The sequence below is a fragment of the Peromyscus californicus genome, unplaced genomic scaffold (genome assembly GCF_007827085.1).
Source record: "Peromyscus californicus insignis strain IS unplaced genomic scaffold, ASM782708v3 Scaffold_8__1_contigs__length_139910024, whole genome shotgun sequence".
NCBI lineage: Eukaryota > Metazoa > Chordata > Mammalia > Rodentia > Cricetidae > Peromyscus > Peromyscus californicus.
This window is the reverse complement of record NW_026294606.1, coordinates 69,321,223-69,340,913: the sequence shown is the minus strand read 5'-3', so window position 1 is coordinate 69,340,913 and position 19,691 is coordinate 69,321,223. Positions and strand designations below refer to the sequence as shown.

General features: G+C 37.1%; 1 protein-coding gene across 1 annotated transcript in view; it reads right to left on the bottom strand.

Moving 5' to 3' along the window:
* Positions 1-19,691, bottom strand: part of Malrd1 (MAM and LDL receptor class A domain containing 1) — a 605,236-nt gene that overhangs the window by 157,841 nt on the left and 427,704 nt on the right. Inside the window, exon 30 of the mRNA XM_052729219.1 lies at positions 9,605-9,766. Within this exon, the coding sequence (XP_052585179.1) occupies positions 9,605-9,766 (162 nt within the window). The remainder of the gene's footprint in view (positions 1-9,604; positions 9,767-19,691) is intronic.

Below are 19,691 nucleotides of genomic sequence, written 5' to 3'. Positions count from 1 at the left end.
CCATCCTTTTACCCTGAGGTGCTGTCAATCCTTGAAGTAAAGGTGTGATTCTTGAATGTAGCAGAAGGTGGATACAGTTTTTACATTGTTCTCTTTTATTCTGTGTCTTTTTATTTGGGAATTGAGATCGTTGATGTTAAGAGTTATCTATGAGAAATGTTAGTTGATTCTTGTCATTTTGTTGGGGTGGTGTGGTTTTTGTTGTTGCTTGTTTGTTCTTCCTCATCTTTTGATTTGCTCTCTGTTATTATTTATTCCCTATGCTTCTTTGGGCATGGTTAGCTCCTTCAGGTTGAAGTTTTCCTTCTAGTGTCTTCTGTAGGGTGAGATTTGTAGATAGATAGTGCTTAAATTTGGTTTTACCATGGAATATATTTCTTTCTCCATCCATTGTGATTGAAATTTTAGTGAGTATAGTAGTCTCGGCTGGTATCTGTGTTGTCTTAGAGTTTGTACAACATCTCTCCAGGCCTTTCTGGTTTTTAGAGTCTCCATTGAAATGTCAGATGCTATTTTAATAGGTCTACCTTCATATGTTATAGGGTCTTTTTCCCTTGCAGTTTTAATATTATTTCTTTCTTCTGTATGTTTAGTGTTTTGATTATTATGTGATTTGGGAAACTTCTTTTCTTGCCCAGTCTGTTTGGTGTCCACTATGGTTCTTGTACCTTGGTGGGCATCTCCATCTTTAAGTTGGTGAAAATTTCTTCCATGATTTTGTTGAAAACATTTTCTGTGCCTTTGACCTGGGTTCTTCTCCATGTATTCCTCTTATCCATAGATTTCACACTTTTTTATTTTATACAATATAATACTTAGATGACTTGATATGCATGTACATACACAGTGAAATGCTTACTATACTCAATAAAATTAATATATAACTTATATGGTTATCTTTGATGTTTGTTTCATAAAGATAACTATAGCCTTTTATCTTTGTAAAATGTACACTGAATAGTACAATATTAAATTGCACCTTTCATTTACTCATGAGATGTTTCCATCTATTTATCATATGTAATTGTGTGCACTTTGGAATTTTGTGTCCTATCCCCCATTCCACTACTGTGGATACCTTTTCTATGATACGTTTCTAAGTATTTGTTTTGCTCATTTTTGTCCTTTTAGATCCTACATATCAGTGATACTACGCAATAAGTTAGTTCCTATATCTGTTTAATATCCTTCCTATATGTTAGTCAATGCTTTTGCAAATGAGACCTTCTTTTAAATGATGCTAAATTGCCGGGCGGTGGTGGCGCACGCCTTTAATCCCAGCACTCGGGAGGCAGAGCCAGGCGGATCTCTGTGAGTTCGAGGCCAGCCTGGACTACCAAGTGAGTTCCAGGAAAGGCGCAAAGCTACACAGAGAAACCCTGTCTCGAAAAACCAAAAAAAAAAAAAAAAAAAAAAAAAATGATGCTAAATTATGTTCCATTTATACCCCACATCTACATATGTATTTCCTTTTTTCCCCAAATAATACTTATTAACTTTTAAAACACTAGTTTTTAAAATATCAGTACCTGGTATTGATTTTCTATGTTCCAGAACATAGATATTGGGATAGTTATACATTCTATAAATTTATTGTATATAAATAATATATACTATCTGTCTCAATCTTTCGTCTAAAAGGTAGTCTTGTTAGCAAACTAAAATGTACTAACTTATTAGTCTTGACAAAGTTATCTTTATTTCCTTTTTTTTTTTTTTTTTTTTGGTTTTTCGAGACAGGGTTTCTCCGTGTAGCTTTGCGCCTTTCCTGGGACTCACTTGGTAGCCCAGGCTGGCCTCGAACTCACAGAGATCCGCCTGGCTCTGCCTCCCGAGTGCTGGGATTAAAGGCGTGCGCCACCACCGCCCGGCATCTTTATTTCCTTTTGAAAGCCTGTTGTGTTGCTCATGCATGACCTCAAGCATACACTTGTCCCTATTCCAGAATGTAATTATGTCAAGCTCATTCATTCCTAGGCAGGTGTTCAATTTTCTGTACAGGATTTTTTTTTATCATTAACCTAATAGAAGAGTCAACTTTCATGTGTAATTAGCTAGATTGAAACAATGCTTACTGGCAGACATATGTAGGAAGAGGCCATGACCCAGCTCTTCTAGGCACTCTAAGTATTGTTTCTTAGTGAATTCCTTGAAACTTTCTTGGTATTTGTATGAATCTGCTAGGGTAGTCACAGTTAAATATCATTTACTGGGTGGCTCTAACATCAGAAATGTATGTTCTCACAATACCTAAGACAAGAAGATGAAAATCAAAGCGTAATACCCAGTTTCTACTGGATTCTTTCATTGGATTAGAGATGGCTACCTCTATCTCTGCCCTCACACGACTTGTTCTGTAAGAGCTCATTTCTGTTGTCTTTCCTCACAAGGACCCCGATCCTATTGAAGTAGGATCCCATTATTTTCAGTTAATTTAACTTGAATTACCTTTTCCAAGTTTCTCTCTCTAAATAGTGTCAGGATAGGAACTGGAGACCTAAAGACACACAAGCAAATACTTGGGGGAGTAACACAATTCAGTCTTTAATGGCAATTTCCAATTTGATTTTAAGATATCTATGTATGTTTCTTTGAAAGCTTCCCAGAGCTTAGATTTCTACTGTGTCTGCTTCATCCAATCGGACCACTCTATCACCATCTCCTAACACTTCCTTTCTTTCTTTTTCTCTTCCTTCTATATTACCTCCTTCTCTTCCCCTTCCTAAGATTTTCCTCTTTGTCCTTCTCTTCATGAACCCTTAAAATTGTTTCAATATTTCTGGGTCTAAGATAGACAGAAACTTCTAAAACTGTATAACAACATAGACATCTGTTTTGTGTACATACGTGTGTAGATATGTATACATGTGTATAAAGCAGGATAAACTGAATCAGAATGATATGCTACATGTATGAAGAACTAGCTTTTCTACATCAAATTACATGTTCTTATCTGCTAACATTCTTAAGTAGATGAGTATTGAAGCCTCCCTGTTCCTTTCCAGAGAATAAAGATGAAAGCCCATAACTAATTAAAGCACAGTGGCCTTGAATAACAAGTTTAAGGGAAGCCAGGTATAGAAGCATAAAAGCAAGAAATAGTATGGTGATACCCTGGAGAGGGCTTGGATTAAGCTTTGTGATCTGGTTTTACTGTTCAGTCTTTGTTAATTCATGATACATATTATACAAATAATTTATTACCCATGTTCCTTCATCTCTGGGAGTGGGAAGAAAAGCATTTATCCTTCTAATAGAAAATAGTTATCATGTACATAAGCTGCAGGATCCTCTAAAATATGAAATTAAATTATGTCTATTGAATGTTTTATATTTTAAATTGTTGCTATAAAGCCAGGCATGATGTTGTATGACTCTTATCCCAGTACTATGGAGGTTATTGTCATCCTTAGCTATATAGTGAGTTTTAAGCTTATCTTGGATACATGGGACCCCTTCTCAACAAACGTGTTGAGGTCTAGGTGACAACATGTCAGTCCTAAGATTAGCAGGTGATAGTCATAATAACAGGTGTTGAAAATAGAGCTGAATAACAATGACCATTCTCTGCATCCGAAGAACATTCACAGTATGTAGTAGAACTATGGATTTCTTGTTTTATAAATTAACCAAAGGACAGTGCTGCAACAAGACAAAAGAGGATAAATCCAGTAACGTGTGGCCTATACATACAGTTATCAAGATGATAAGATGCTAGAAGGAGTGTATGAACTACAGAAGATGTGATTTCTCTGTCACTAGAGATTACAGCCCAGTTGTGGAGATGGTTAATTATATCATTAAAATGAAAATGAAACTATGAAGAGAAGGAATGGAAAGAAAGAAGTGCTGTGTGTTATTCCTACATTAATTCCAGTCATGCAAATCAAGCTGAATATATATTGAGACTAAACACTAATCTTCTGTAGATGAGAGGGTAGACTTAAGCTCATAGATCCTCTTTACAATTAAGAAATGTCTCTAAAATGGTTTATGAATAAGCCTCTGATGAATGTTGGAACTGTCTTCCTTATGATTCCAATCCACTAGGTGAAAAGGTCTGTAAATATAACTTTAATTAACAGCAACACTGAAATGCTTATAAAAAGGCTAAAGGCCTTTTGAAATGTGTTGTCTTTTAAAAAATTGTATCTGCCAAAGGGTCAAAATTAATTAAGGTTCTTAATAGTTATTTGCCAGCCCATTCTCTCTGAGATGCCTAAACAAATTTACTGAGCTGTATTCTTGTATCAAGATGATATATATCAGGTTACTTTGAGAAGAGCACTCTGAAAAATATACTATCTCAAGTATTGATTAGCACAGAGGATAATCAAGGACCCTGTCAGAAAGATTACATTTCTTCATCTGTGGATAACATAGTTACAGACAAAATTGCACAAACAACCGGAATGAGCATTTTCCCGTGTACTCAAATGAACTTACACAAACTGTGGAAGTTCAATAAAGGAAAAAATTACTCCTATTAATAGCCCTTACTAATTTCATTAAAAGGCATCATTGATCACTCATCTGGGACTTCTTGAACTCTGGTGTGGCCTTTCTCATGTCTATTGACCAGCCCTTCTTCTTTCATAGTTGAGCTTACCATAGTTTGGTACTATCCATAATAACAGATCACTGGAAATGCACAGCAGCATTTCAGTCCCTTCGCAAGATAAGGAAAGATATCTGAAGGTGAGACTAAAGGACTCAGAAATTTCTATGTCCAGGTTATTGTCTGGGTTACAGCAGAACAAATGAACATCAGCTTATTTTTCACATCAACTCATGGAAAAGTAACATGTATCCAAACTCAGAAATTATCATCTGATTCAGGATATTGCCATCAGAACTATATTGGTAAAATATTTCCCAACATATAAACAGATGTGTACCATATTTTTAAGTGATCAAATATAATAAAATCATATTAACATAATAAAACAGTTTTGGACTTTGTTTTCGTTTTGTTTGTTTATTTGTTTGTTTGTTTTGAGACAAGGTTTCACTATGTAGTCCAGTCTATTCTGGAACTCTATATGTAGATCAAGTAAGCCTGGACTCAGGGAGCTCCATCAGCCTCTGCACCACAATAGCTGGAATCATTAGTGTGTACCACCACAACCAACATAAAATAGTTTGAAAGCCCAATACATTAAGAACATGAAAGTAGCTATAAATGGCTCATACTGTTCGTTAGTTACTTTTCATATTCCTGTAACAAGAATACCTGGTAAAAACAACTTAAGAAATAGTCTACTCTAGCCCAAGGTTTAAGAAAGAACATAATCAATTATGGTGGAGAAACCATGGTGGTGGGTCACATGACATTAGGAAGCAGAGAGATGGATGGTGGTGCTCAGCTCACCATTTTCAGTCTGGTACCCACACCCATTGGATGGTATCACCCAAATTCAGAGTGAGTTCTCCTTACTCAGATAACATTTCTGGAAACACTTTGAAATGTTTGCATGATGGTTATAAATCCAATAAAGTTGACAATGAAGGTTAAACACACACACCTTGGGAAGCAGAGCAGAAGAATTACCAAGACTTTGAAACCAACTTGAGCTACACAGTAAGTTCTATGCTAGTCTGGAGCACAGTGTGCAAGAAAGAAACCATGATAAAACAATAGGAAAATTATAGTATATAAAATCACAAGCTTAGCAAAGTTCGTACTAGGATTTATCAATGTACTAGAATTAGAGGAAAAACTGTCCTTTATCCTGCTTAGTGATGCTAACAAAATTCAAGTAGTATATTTCTTATTGATATAATATTTATAAAATGAAAAATTGAGGAAATGAAATATTCAAAGTTAGAAACACAAACTCAGCTATTTGGTTCATTGACATTCCTCCTTCCAGCCTTGTTTCCAACAGGATTTTCTTGGTGGCCTATTTTCACCAATCAGTGTGCACTGTGATCCTACCTTGGTATCCAGGCACACACCTGGTGATATATTGTATATCCCAATAAAGCTTATTTGTCCAAGAAGCTAGAAGAAGCCTTTTTTTCTAGAATTAGTTAGTACTCTACACATCATCCACCATCCTTCCCAATCCTACTAGCTATGACTTTTTCCCTTGTCTCATCCAACTTGTAACAAAGTCATATGTTTTATTAACCATGTCCATATATTGCCTTTTCCCTCTTTCTAGAATGTAAGCTCCATTATGGCAAGGTTCTCTTATTTAATCACTGGTGTATCAACAGGAGCTGGAGATGTTCCTGATAAAAATGAATATACAAAAGGACATAAATGATATGGGATAGGTAGTAATTTACTTCTCATTTTGGATATAAACAGTACTAAAGTATATATCATTATACATATGTCCTTAAGTGCTACTTTTATATAACTCTTCAGCCAGAATACTTTCTAAATTGATTTTTAAAAATTGATTGGAAATTAGTAAGCAGGTTCTGCTTCTCAATTTCACATAGTTTACTGTTTCCTTGTAAGGTTTTATTATTTTCTTCTTGTATTTAAACATTTGTTCTACCTGGAATGTATGTCTACATATGATATAGTACATGGTTGAAATTCATTTCTATTTGAATAGATGACCAGATATGCCACTGTATTAAAGAACACACTCCTCTATTGAATTAAACTATCCACCCTTGGTGATATATTAAATATATTAAATCCCAACTGATCTTAGGTTCTTGATTCTCTACCCTGTTTAACCTATGATCTAGTGTACACTGATTTCTTATTTTTATAATGGAAATGAATCTTAGGGTGAAAAATAGATGGAATAGAACTTAGTCAAAAGGTAAAAATATTTGAAGTAAAGATTAATTTAAAAAACAAACCAGACAAAATACATGATTAGTAAAGCATATGGCTTGGAACACATTGATGGAGACAAGGAAAGAAGTTGTACTCTAAGTAACTTCATGAACGTTCAGTCTACTTAGAATCTATACAAATAAAACAACGTGTTCTTTTTTTCTGATCATATACTGGCTAAGCCAATCTACATATTTCCTTTGAAATGTTATTTTATTATCATATTACCCTATGCTTTGCTGCTGTTCTTATGCCCCAATTGTTTGAGGGGACTACTGGAGAGTTCTCCAGTAAAACAGAACCCCAAACCCTGCATATGTATAAAACATGCATACTTAAATACATAAGAAGTGACAGAGAGACAGAGAGACAAAAAGAGACAGAGACACAGAGAGACAGAGATGAGACAGAGGTTTTGTTAAGGAATTGGCTTGAGAAATCAGGAGAGTGTTGAATCTGTAATTCTCAGAGTGGGCTCCCAGCCTGGAGTTCCAGAAAAGCTTATGGCATAGATGAAGTCCAAAGCCAGTCCAGTGAGGATTCCTTAACTTACTAAAGGAGCTGGTCATTTTTGTTCTACTCAGTCTGCCACCCCATGTGAGACTACATTATGGCAGGCAATCTCATTCCTTCAGAATTCAGCAATTTAATGTCAGCCTATCTCGTGCTGACAAATGAAATGAACCACATTAAATATTAAATATTAAATTCAGGCTACTTCTTAACCTTAAAAAAGATACATTTTATAGGAGAAGAATGTATATATACTTAAAACAAAAGTTAAAGAAATGGAGGCCATGAATTTGAGAGAAAGCAAGAATGTGAGTTATATGGGAGGGGTTGGAGGAAGAAAGAAGGGGGAAAGGTTGTATTTTTAAATTATAAATTATAACAAAATATTCTAAGTATTTTTTCAGCAAGGGTCAGTGGTTTTTAATATTTAACAAGTCATCCCGTGCTGTCTTTAGAACCAAAATGTCTAGTGAAGAGTGTGGTACAGTCACTGAGGGTTGATTGTAATTTGACCTTTCTATTATAATTTTTCTTTTTTTTTATTTGTTTTCTGTTTTCACATCCCAATCACAGTTTCCTCTCCCTCTTCTCTGTCCAGTTCCTTCCCCACCTCCTGTCTTCGTGTAGTTTTATCACTTTACACCCTCTAATTTCATTGAGAAATGTGATTCTGTCAGGAGTTAATTACATGTACCTAAACTGAAAAATAGATAAAGAAAATGTGGTACATTTACACAATGGGGTATTCCTCAACTATTAAAAATGACATCATGAAATTTGCAGGAAAATGGATGGAACTAGAAAAATCATTCTGAGCAAGGCAATCCAGACTCATAAAGACAAACATGGTATGGACTCACTTATAAGTAGATATTAGCTGTTAAGTAAAGGATAATCACACTATAATCCACAGACCCAGAAAGGCTAAGTGATAAGGAGGACTCAAGAGGGGACAGACTAAGCTGCCTGGGAAAGGGAAATAGAACAGATTTTGTAGGTGGACCAAGGATGGATAGGGATAGGTACAGAAGGGATCTAGTGGGGGAGGGAGGGACAGAGGGAGAGATGGCTGGAATTGGGGGAGGGGCATTTGAGGGACAATATGGAAAACTAGTGCAGTGGAAACTTCCTGGAAAATGTGCGGGTGACCCTAGCAAAGACTCCTAGTAATGGGGGATGCAGAGCTAGAACTGGCCATCTTCTCTAACATGCAAAGCTGACAGGAGTGGTACTGGGAGACCAACCCAGCCACAGAAACTTCAACCTACGACCTGTCCTGTCTGCAAGACTCGCTGGGACAATAGTGGCGCAGAGCTTGTGGAAGTGGTCAACAATTCATGTCCAATACTGACTGGCCAGGAACTGAAAGCCGAATGACTCAAAGATCTCTGGTAGAACCAATTAGGAATGCTCAATCCCACACCAAAAAAAAAAAAAAAAAAAAGTCAGTGAAATCATTCCTAACGATATTCTGCTATACTCACATATTGGCATCTAGCCCCATTGTCATCAGAGAGGCTTCATCCAGCAACTGATGGAAACAGATGCAGAGACCCACAGCTAAATATTAGATGGAGCCAAAACCTTGGGGAAACCAGAGAAGAGGGGAAGAAGGATTGTAGTATCCAGGGAGTGGAGAATACCTGGAGAACATGGCCCATGGATCAACTAAGCAGGGCTCCTGGAGGCTCACAGAGAGTGAAGCTACAACCACGGGGCCCGCATGGATCTGTGTTAGGCCCTCTGCATATACATTGTGATTGTTTAGCTTGAGGTTTTTGTGGGACTCCTAATAGAGGGAGTGGGAGTATCTCTGACTTTATTGTCTTTGGGATCCTTTTCTTCCTACCATGCTGCCTTGCCCAGCTTTGATAAGAGGATTTGTGCTTAGTCTTATTGTAACTTGTGATGCCAGGTTTGGTTGATATCTCTGGGAGGCCTGCTCTTTTTTGAAGGGAAACAGAGGAGTGGTGGACCTGATGGGAAGGGGAGGTAGGGAGGAACTGGGAGGAGTGGAGGGAGGGGACTCTGCAGCCAGGATATATTGTAAGAGAAAAGAAGAAATAAAAAGGAGAAAACAACGTTTAAAAAGGTGCCTTTCTTTTATATTTTCTTTTTAAATTAAGAAATAGAGTCATGGGCTTCCTTGTGATGGTGACAGCTGAGTCTGTTTAAGATTTCAGTAATTAAAACAGAAGGGACAGCTCTTTCAATTAGCTTTCCAAGTTCTATACTACAGGGACATTCACACACTTTGCTAGGCTTCCCTATGGCTGCAGGACTTACCTGGCGTGTGATCAGAATCTTGGTTCAAGGCTTCAGTAGGAATTGTGCTGCCAATGGCCCAATCCAGGTCATCTTCAGGATCTTGAGTGAGACCACAACCTGCAGTCCAGTCTCCTGATGCTGTTTCAAAATTGCAGCTTCCTGCTGTGCTTGTGTAATATCCTAGTGAAACAAGATATTCATATAAGCTTCACAAAATGTCTACAACATCCCATGCCCCACTATATTTTTTGATAATTCAAATCATTTTGTAATTGTTTTACTTTTAAATTTGAAATACTTTGGTGTGCATGGTGTGTGTGTGTGTGTGTGTGTGTGTGTGTGTGTGTGTGTGTGTGCGCCTGTGTGTGAGAGAGACACATATGAGTGTGTGTTTGCATAGAATGTGCTCATGCCATGAAGTGTGTGGAGGTCAGAGGACAAAAATCATGTGTCAGTGCTTGTCCACCATCTTGTCTGAGACATCATCTCTTTCTATTTGCCACTTCCTATGCCAGGTTAGTGGGCTGGGAGCCTCGAGGGTAATGTCTGATATATATTCTATAATGTTCTCTCAAGAGATCTAGACGCCTTGTCTGGATGGTGTCATTACATATCGGATAATTATAACTTAATTAGGATAATTAAGTAATAATGTTTAGAGATGACATATAAAACCAGGCCTATGCTCAAACAATGTGTATAACATTGTGATGATTTGGAACATTTTGGATGAATAAACAAATGCAATCCATTGTCTAGATACTTAGTGTATCGAGATTTGTTCTGGTATTTGACGAGGATAGGCCATTAGCAAGGCAAAGTTGCTTATGACAGGAGAGGTGCTTTTGAGCAAAGCAGTAGGCCATGCTGTCCACAAACCATTCTGGATCATCAGAGCACATATCTAGGCTAGCCACTGAACCATGAAAGCAGTTATCCTCTAAAATTATTTATTGATAACTCATTCAAAATTAAATTAAGTTTTTTCACAATGAGGGAAATTAGTAGGTAAGAAAGTCAACTAGTCACTTATGAAGTGCTCTAAAAAATGTTCCTGGAGCCAGACTTTCATCTGGTCTCCGTTTTGGCACAGGAGTTAGTAATTTTTGAGCACACTGTGAAATCTGACTGTTACACAGACAGAATGAATTCTTATGTTATTTAATCAATATGCATCAACTGAGATAGCCATTAGCATTTCTTTTCTTTTAAAAGGATGGTTTCTGTTATCCCTTATATTTCTTCTTGCCCATATCCTTTTCTTAATAAAACACACACTCTTAGCTCATTTAAGGTTAATCAGCAAAAAGCTCCATGCTAAATGGATACCAAAGACAGAACACACAGAACTCATGTTCTCTTTCACCCTATTGAATTCCTAAGAGAATTTCCATAAACAATTATTTTAATTCTTTAAGAATTGTTTCATTTTATCCCTAAAAAACTTCTTTTAGTATATTATTTAACTCATTTTAATGACTACATAATCTCTTTATTTTATGTGCTTAGTTATGGACTTTATTTCTTATGCATGTCATGCTAGCATTCCACAACACAGAATAGGATTCTATTATGCAAAGATGCAATAAACTCACCAATACCAGCATTTAGTCAACCTATCATCAAACATTGAAAACCTTCTTGTGTATATTCAGGACTGCTGTTATACTTTCACACATGGTTTCTGTGCTATCTGTATTTCGATGTACCTCACTCCTTGACCTGTAAACCTAATGCTCTTACAGCTCATTTAAGGTCATACACATTTCCTTGTCTTCTAATGGCACATTCCCTGCCCATTTCTTTATCATAACTCCCACCAGTCTTCCATCTTCATTCTAAAATGCATGTACTTATGTAGGTTTTTCACTCTGTATACGCTCACTTGTCCTTTCCATACACTTTTAAATAGGTGTCCTGCAAATATTAACACATGATGAAAAACAGACTAACATATTCAAACACTTCTGGAATATTCTACTTTGAATATGCAACCATCACTTCCAAACCATTTCAGTGTTCTCTCCAAGGAGGTCCTTGTGAGATTTCCCCTTAACATGATTCTTGCCTCTTTTTTGTAAAGGTTCATATCTGTAGAGTCACTATTGGTTCTATACCCGTATTTATAATACCCAAGATGTTGCCACATTAATCATCCTTAACAGTGTTCTTGTGTTATTTTATCTTGGTTAAAATAGTCCATTTTTTTTTACACAGTGTGAAACCACTCTTACAAATCCTAGCTTTGAATGCGATAACCTTTACTTGGATGAATCTGTCTCAACTTTACAATTGTCTCAACCCTGACCATGTGTTTGAAGATCAACTCTCTAAAATAAACTAACTTTATAAAACATTTATGCTTAGACCTATATCTATATTTTTAAAAATACTTAGCCAGCAGTTGGTTACTCTTTTCTTAACCATTCTTTCTATGGCTTTCTTAAGATAAAACTTTTCCTTTATTTTTATTGTGTGTGTGGGTGTTTGCCTGCATAAATGTCAGTGTACTGCATGTGTGCAGTAAGACGGAACATTTTAATCTAAGTAATCACCTTTCTTCACTAAAGGATTTGTGTCAACCTGAAACAGGATCTTCCCCAGGTGGCTCATGATTTAACCAGTTAAATGTGATGTGAATCATTTTTTCCTTTTCTTTGCTAGTTCAGAAATAGTTTGAAATGAAAATATAGACAACAGTATCTTCAACAAATGGTAAAACTGGATGGCTGCATGTACAAGAATTCATATTTATCACCCTGCACAAACATCAACTCTAAATGGATCAAATATCTAGCATAAAATCAGATACACTAAATATGATAGAAGAGAAGTGGGGAACAGCCTTGAACTCATTGTTAACAGGAGAAGACTTTCTGAACAGAACACTGTTAGAAGAGACACAAAGATCAACAATTAATAAATAGGACTTCATGAAACTGAAAAGCTTCTGTAAGGCAAAAGACACCAGCATTTGAACAAACAGCAGCTTATAGAATGGGGAAATAGTTTTACTAATGACACATTCAATATAGAGCTAATATCCAAAGTATATAAAGAACTCAAGAAAGTAGATATCAAAAAACCAAATTAAACTATGGGGTACAGATCTAAACAGAGAATTCTCAACAGAAGAAATTCAAATGGCTGAGAAGCACTTAAATGTTCAACATCCGCAGTCATCAGTGAAATGCAAACCAAAACTACTTTGAGAGTCCATCTTATGCATGTCAGAATGGGTAAAATCAACAAAACAGATGACAGTTCATGCTGTCAAGAATGTGGAACAAGGGGAACACTCATCCACTGCTGGTGGGAGTGCAAACTTTTGCAGTCCCTATGAGTATCAGTGTGGTGGGTCTTTAGGAAGATGGGAATCGATCTACCTCAAGATCCAGCTATACTACTCTTGGTCATATACCCAAAGGATGCTTCATTCTACCCTAGAGACATATGCTCAACTATTATCATTGCTGCTTTATTCATAATAGCCAGTAAATGAAAACAACCTACATGTCCCTCAACACAAGAATGGATAAAGAAAATGTGCTACATTTACACAATGGTGTATTCCTCAGGTATTTAAAAAAATGACTTCATGGAATTCACAGGTAAATTGTTGGAACTAGAAAAAAATCATCCTGAATGAGAGATCCCAGACCCAATAGACAAATGTGGTTTGTATTTGCTTATATGTGGATATTAGCTGTTAAATCAATGATAACTAAGTGGCACTGAGGTAAGACATAGAGTAAGCAAGTAGACAGATGGTTCTTGTTAGGAAAGGGAAATAGAATAGATAGTTATGGAATAAGGAGGAACAGCTGGAATGGGAAGATACAGTGGAGAGAAGAAGGGGAGGGATAAGGTGGGAAACACAGGGAGAGACAGCTAAAATTAAGGGGCATTTGAGGGGTAGTATGGAAACTTAATATAGTAGAAACGTCTTAAAATATATACGTATATGAAAGCAATTTAAATGAAATTGCCAAATGGTCCCAATGGACCATTTCTTGTCACCAAATCAGTCTTCCAGTACAGGAACTGGATTACATCTAATTGAGTTGTTGGCCAAAGAGGTCTCATGGCAATCCCCAATAAACCCAAGTTGTTGCCAAGATTATAGGTTGCTCTCCACAAACTGATTGCCAGGCCCTGTTGCTGATGACACATACACAATTCATTGAACATGGATAAGCCAAGCTTGCCTACATAGGCCCTTCACCCATTAGCTCTATCATCTTTGATACAGGAAGGTACTCTGCATTCTACCAAAAAAAGAAACTTAGACACCAAGCCAGACACAATTATTTGATTTACAATGGTGTCCTGCCGAAACGATATGCTAGGACAATGATGGCACAAAGCTTGTGGGAGTAACCAACCAAAGTTTAATTGACTTAAGGCCCACTCCATGAGATGGAACCCATACCCAACCCTGCTTGGGTGACCAAGAAGCTGAGACTAGATAACTCAGAGACCTAGGGTAAAACAAAATACTACTGTTCTAAAAAACAAACAAACAAAAACCAATCAAACAACAACACAAAAACTATAGCAATAAAATGACTCCTAATAACATTCTGCTATACTCATAAATCAGTGCCTTATTCATCCATCATCAGAGATACTTCCTACTGTAGAAGATGGGAACAAATATAGAGACTCATAGCCAGATATTATGCCAAGAGTGAGAGACTTTGGAACACAAATACCACTCCTCAGGGCATAGGGAACCCAGCAAAAGAAGATAGAGAAAAAGTGTAAAAACCAGAAAGTATGCAATATACCAGGAAAACAAGGCCCTCTGAATCAATATGATTAAAACTAATTTGAACTCAGAGAGACTGAGGTTGTATGCAGAGGGCCTGGATGGGTCTGTACCAGGTCTGTTGCATATATTTTATTGCTGTGGGATGTCCTGTATGCTCTAAATATATGTTGCTATGATTGATTGATAAATAAAACACTGACTGGCCAGTAGCCAGGCAGGAAGGATAGTGTAGGCGGGACAAGGAGAGAGAAGAATGCTGGGAAGTGGAAGGCTGAGTCAGAGAGACACTGCAAGCTGCTGCCGCCATGGCAAGCAGGATGTAAAGTACTGGTAAGCGACGAGCCATGTGGTTTATAGAAATGGGTTAATTTAAGATATAAGAGCAGCTAGCAAGAAGCCAGAGCCATTAGGCCATACAGTTGCTATATAATATAAGTCTCTCTCTATTTGCTTGAGTCTGAGGGCTGTGGGAGCTGGGCAGGAACAGGATAACTTCAGCTACATTTTACGGCTTCCATTATATATGTGTGTTTTTACAGGACTCCTGAGTGTGTGAACAAGTGGGTCTGTTTCTTGTACCTTCTGTTAGACTCTTCTCCCTCTGTACGTATGTTTTGTTCAATTCTGTGTCTGTTTTGTCTAATTCTGATGTGTTAGTTTTTGTTTTATGCTATTATAATTTATTTTATTTTATTACTAACCCTAGAAGTCTGTTTATTTTCAATTGAGAGACAGAAAAGGAGTGGGTATAATGGAAGGGCAGGTGTGGAGAAAATGGAGGAGTAAAGGGAGGGGAAAAATCATAATCAGGGTAAATAATGTGTGAAAATTTATTTGCAATAAAAGGGGAAAATCAATAAAACAAAACAAATAGGAAATACAGACAATGACAACTATTGTGAAAGAGATAGATAGCTAAGAAAAGTTTCTTAAACCAGAAGAATGAAAAATTAGTTTCTTTTTCTTTTTATAAAAAGAGTTCTATCTTTATATTTAAAAACAATTCCATATTTATACTTTGCAGGTGCATTTTGTTTGTCTTTTTATTTTACTTGTAGTATTTTATGTACTGACATACTTCAAAGATCACTGTCCTAGGGAGATGATATCCTTAGGCCTTTGCACAAGTTGCTCATGGAGAGATTCAGATGTTGAAGGCAATGAGAAATCCCCTTTGTGGGCTTTCTGATATTGGACAGGAGTTTTCAATATGCCATAAGGTGAATCCAAAGTGACTTTCTGGGTGGCTTCTATTAAAATACTTCCTGTGCTGTTCATGTTGAGATGAGGGTCAACATCCTTGCTGTACCAACTAATCCCACTGTGTTAGCTGGGAGACACAGATCTCAACATATACATAACAACTACTTTAAAAAAACTCAGTAATGAGGCCAGAACAGTTGTTTCTTAGTTTCTTTGGTGAATAATAGCTGTGATAAGCACATAGCACTTGTCTGGCTACCTGTGCTGTGACCTTCACTTACTTGCTTTTGTGTCTTACAGTTTATAAGCACAGCTTCTGTACCAGAAACTGAAGCCTGGGCGTGGACATTTCTAAACTGGGAAGTAGACATTTTAGACTCTATTGTGGCTTTAGCTACATTAAAGGATGTAGCTAGAGTTTTCCTGCCTGGCCCACAGTCAGGACAAATCTCTATCACCTGCCAGTCCCACAGCCGTCAGACCCAACCAAGTAAACACAGAGACTTATATTGGTTACAAACTGTATGGCCGTGGCAGGCTTCTTGCTAACTGTTCTTACAGCTTAAATTAATCCATTTCCATTAATCTATACCTTGCCACATGGCTTGTGGCTTACCGGCATCTTCACATGCTGTTTGTCATGGTGGCGGCTGGCAGTGTCTCTCTGACTCAGCCTTCCACTTCCCAGCTTTATTCTCCTCCTTGTCCCACCTACACTTCCTGCCTAGCCAATGGCCAATCAGTGTTTTATTTATTGACTAATCAGCAACACATTTGCCATACAGAACATCCCATAGCAAAAGGAGTTACTTATTTTTATAACAAAAGACACACAGGCAGATATATTTTTAGGATCATAGGACCTTTGTCATGGAAGCAGGTGGCAGCTGAACACATGTTAAATTGAACTCAGGACAGAGAGTTCAGAATAAGACTGGTAAGTTCCAAAGTGTATTGTTTGGAGACATTCTGGCAAGGGAGGCAAGGACTGGAGGTTTTTCTTGTGTGAACTTCTGGTGGCTATGGGTCTATATCAAGGTCATTTTGTTACATAGCCCAGGAATGGAATTGGAACCTGCAGGGTATGAAAGACTGTATTGGTCTGTACCCCTTTCTACCAGGCAAGATTCATCTGGGACTTTTAAATGTTAACCTTGAAGATCTCCATCTTTCTATCATTATTCTTGAAAGAAATTTTTTATTTTTATCTTCAATATGTGGGTGCAATGTTCTAAAACGTTCCATCAGTAGCTAGTTCTGTAAGAAGCCAATTAAAAGATGGAATTTGTACTATTTATGGATGATGATGACATCATTAAGCTAGACTTACTATTAGAATTACAGTCACTAGCTCTTAGATTTAATGCTATATGAGATAGAAATTTAAAATTTGATGCATCTTTTTCCACGCATCAAAACCCCAACTTAACAATAGTTTTAAACCATATCAATAAGCTATCTCAATTAATAAGCATGGAAGTTTCCAGTTTTAGGCAACTTCAGGTTAGACTGTGATGTAACTTGAGTCTATCCTTCCATCTTCCTTCTCATTCACACTTACAAGAGAACCACATTCTTTCTGGTATCACACACACTCACCACACAGAAAGAAGGAGGAGCTAAGGAGAGAGGTATGTTTTCCTGGTGTGGACATTTTCCTCATGAAGCAGATTCCTTCCCCAACTGGTTCTGTTGGTTTCACTGACCGCTTCCAGCTTTGTAGAATTTTGGATGGTTTTAGCTACTGTTGTCACAGTGGTGCCACAAATAAAGTGAACATTGTACTTTGAGTGGAAAAGAAACCTTCTTAGTACTGCCAGGATATTTGAGGAATTTCTGCTCCGAGCATCTTTCATGCACCATGTTTTCCCATTTCATATCACATCAAATTCATCCTTGAGCGAGGAATTTAAATCTCAGGTGTTTTGACCCAGAGCATACTAATTCTCAGAATGGGTTATGTGTGCGTCACTTGGAGGAAATTATAGCTGTTAACATATATTTTCAAGGCTATTCATTATTTTGCATTGTTGCTTTAATTGTTTTATAACTTGAGTTATTGTAAACTTTCCTAAGTGATGAGCTAGTATTTCTGAGCTGCATTGTATCTGTGGTAACTAGTTCAGTAAAATTTTACTTTAAGATGGGAGATATGAAGGATTTTATCTTTCCAGATAATGGATATATATCATGTTTTTCAAAATAGCAGTTACTTTAGAAGATTTCTGTTCAGTTGATGATCTTTGAATGAATTTAGCACATTATTGATATTCTTTTAAGCAACAGCCGTGTTCCCAGTGGTATATTATTTAGCCACATGGCAGTATGATCGGTGTAAATACTTATTAATTAACACAGAAATATGTCCATAGTAAATTATTTTTATACCTCATCTTCACATAGTCACCTGATTTAATCACGTCACAATGCAAAGTACAGGAATATTTGTGTTCCTTGATGTGAATAATACTTTTAATTCTTGTCAACTTACATTGAGAAGTATTTCAAATAATCTGAATGAAGTGAGAAACAATACCATGGCTGAACAATTCTGTTTGTACCTGCCGTAAAGGAGGTGAGAATGCATCTGTCCATCACAACACTGCACATCCCTAGCTTAGATACTATTACAATGAGTATGGGTAGTAAACTAAAAGACAACATTTTAAAATTAATTATTAATTCTTTTAATTTAATTGCCTCCCTTCTTACAAACTATGTATTTCTTCAACAGGAGGGACAGAAACAGAGTTTTATATCTGTTCACAACCTATAGTAATACCGAGTCATGAAGAACAGCTACATTTCTTTGTTGTGGTAAAAAAAGACCATGAGACGCAAAATATGATTGAACACCAGCAACAATCCGTAGAGGCAAAGGATTGTTAGGAAGTCTCATTAGGAAAGGGAAGTAGAATAGATAGTTATGGATGGATGAATGAGTTTATAACTGGTGGATCAAGGGGGATGGGTGTGAAGAGGGGCTCAATGTGGTAATACAGGGAGAGGTGGCTAAAATTAAGGGGCATTTGAGGGGTGGTATGGAAACATAATACAGTAGAGGCTTCCTAAAATATATACATATATGAAGGGATTCTAAATGAAATTGCAAAATAGTGGGGAGACAGAATCCCAAACTAGCAACTTCTTGTGACAAAACAAAGCTTTCAATACTAGGATTGGGTTACATCTAATTGAGTTGTTGGCTGAAGGGGTCTCATGGCAATCTGTACTAATCCAACCTGCTGCCAAGATCATTGATTGCTCTCCATAAACTGACATAAAGACCCCACTGCCATAGACAACATCTATACAACTCATTCTACGTGGAAGAATTGAGCTAGTGCCTACAGGGAACCTTCACCACTACACGCTAGTATCTTTGGAACAGGAAGGTACTCTGCACACTACTAAAAAAGAAGCCTAAACACCAAGCCAGCCACAAACACTGTAATTGACAGTGGTGTCCTGCCTGCAAGATATACTAGGACAATGGCATCACAAAGTTTGTGGGAGTAATCACCCAATATCTGATTTGACTTAAGGCCCATTCCATGAAATGGAACCCATACCTGATACTGCTTAGGTGATCAAGAATCTGAGAATAGATAGCCTAGGGACCTAGGAGAAAACAACATACTACTGTTCTAAAACAGAGAAAAAAAAAGTGTTAGCAATAAAATGACTCCTAAGAACATTCTGTTATACTCATAGATCAGTACCTTTCTCAGTCATCATCAGAGAAACTTCCTCCTATAGCAGATGGGAACTAATATAGAGACCCACAGCCAGACACTATGCAAAGAAAGAGATCTCAGAACACCCAGCCCTAAATTAGATATCGTCAACAAATCCTTCCCCAAAGGGTTCAGGGAACCCCACAGAAGAGACCACAGAGTATAAGAGCTGGAGGGTAAGGGCATGGGGGAGGGATGGAGAACACCAAGAAAACAAGGCCTCTAAATCAGCATGATCAAAGCACATATGAACTTACAGAGACTGAGGCCGTATGCACGGGGTCTGCACTAGTCCTTTGCATATATATTATCGTTTCCAGTTTAGTGTTTTTTGTGCAATTCATGAGTATGTAAACTAATGGGTCTCTATTTTTTTGTAACTTCTCTTGAA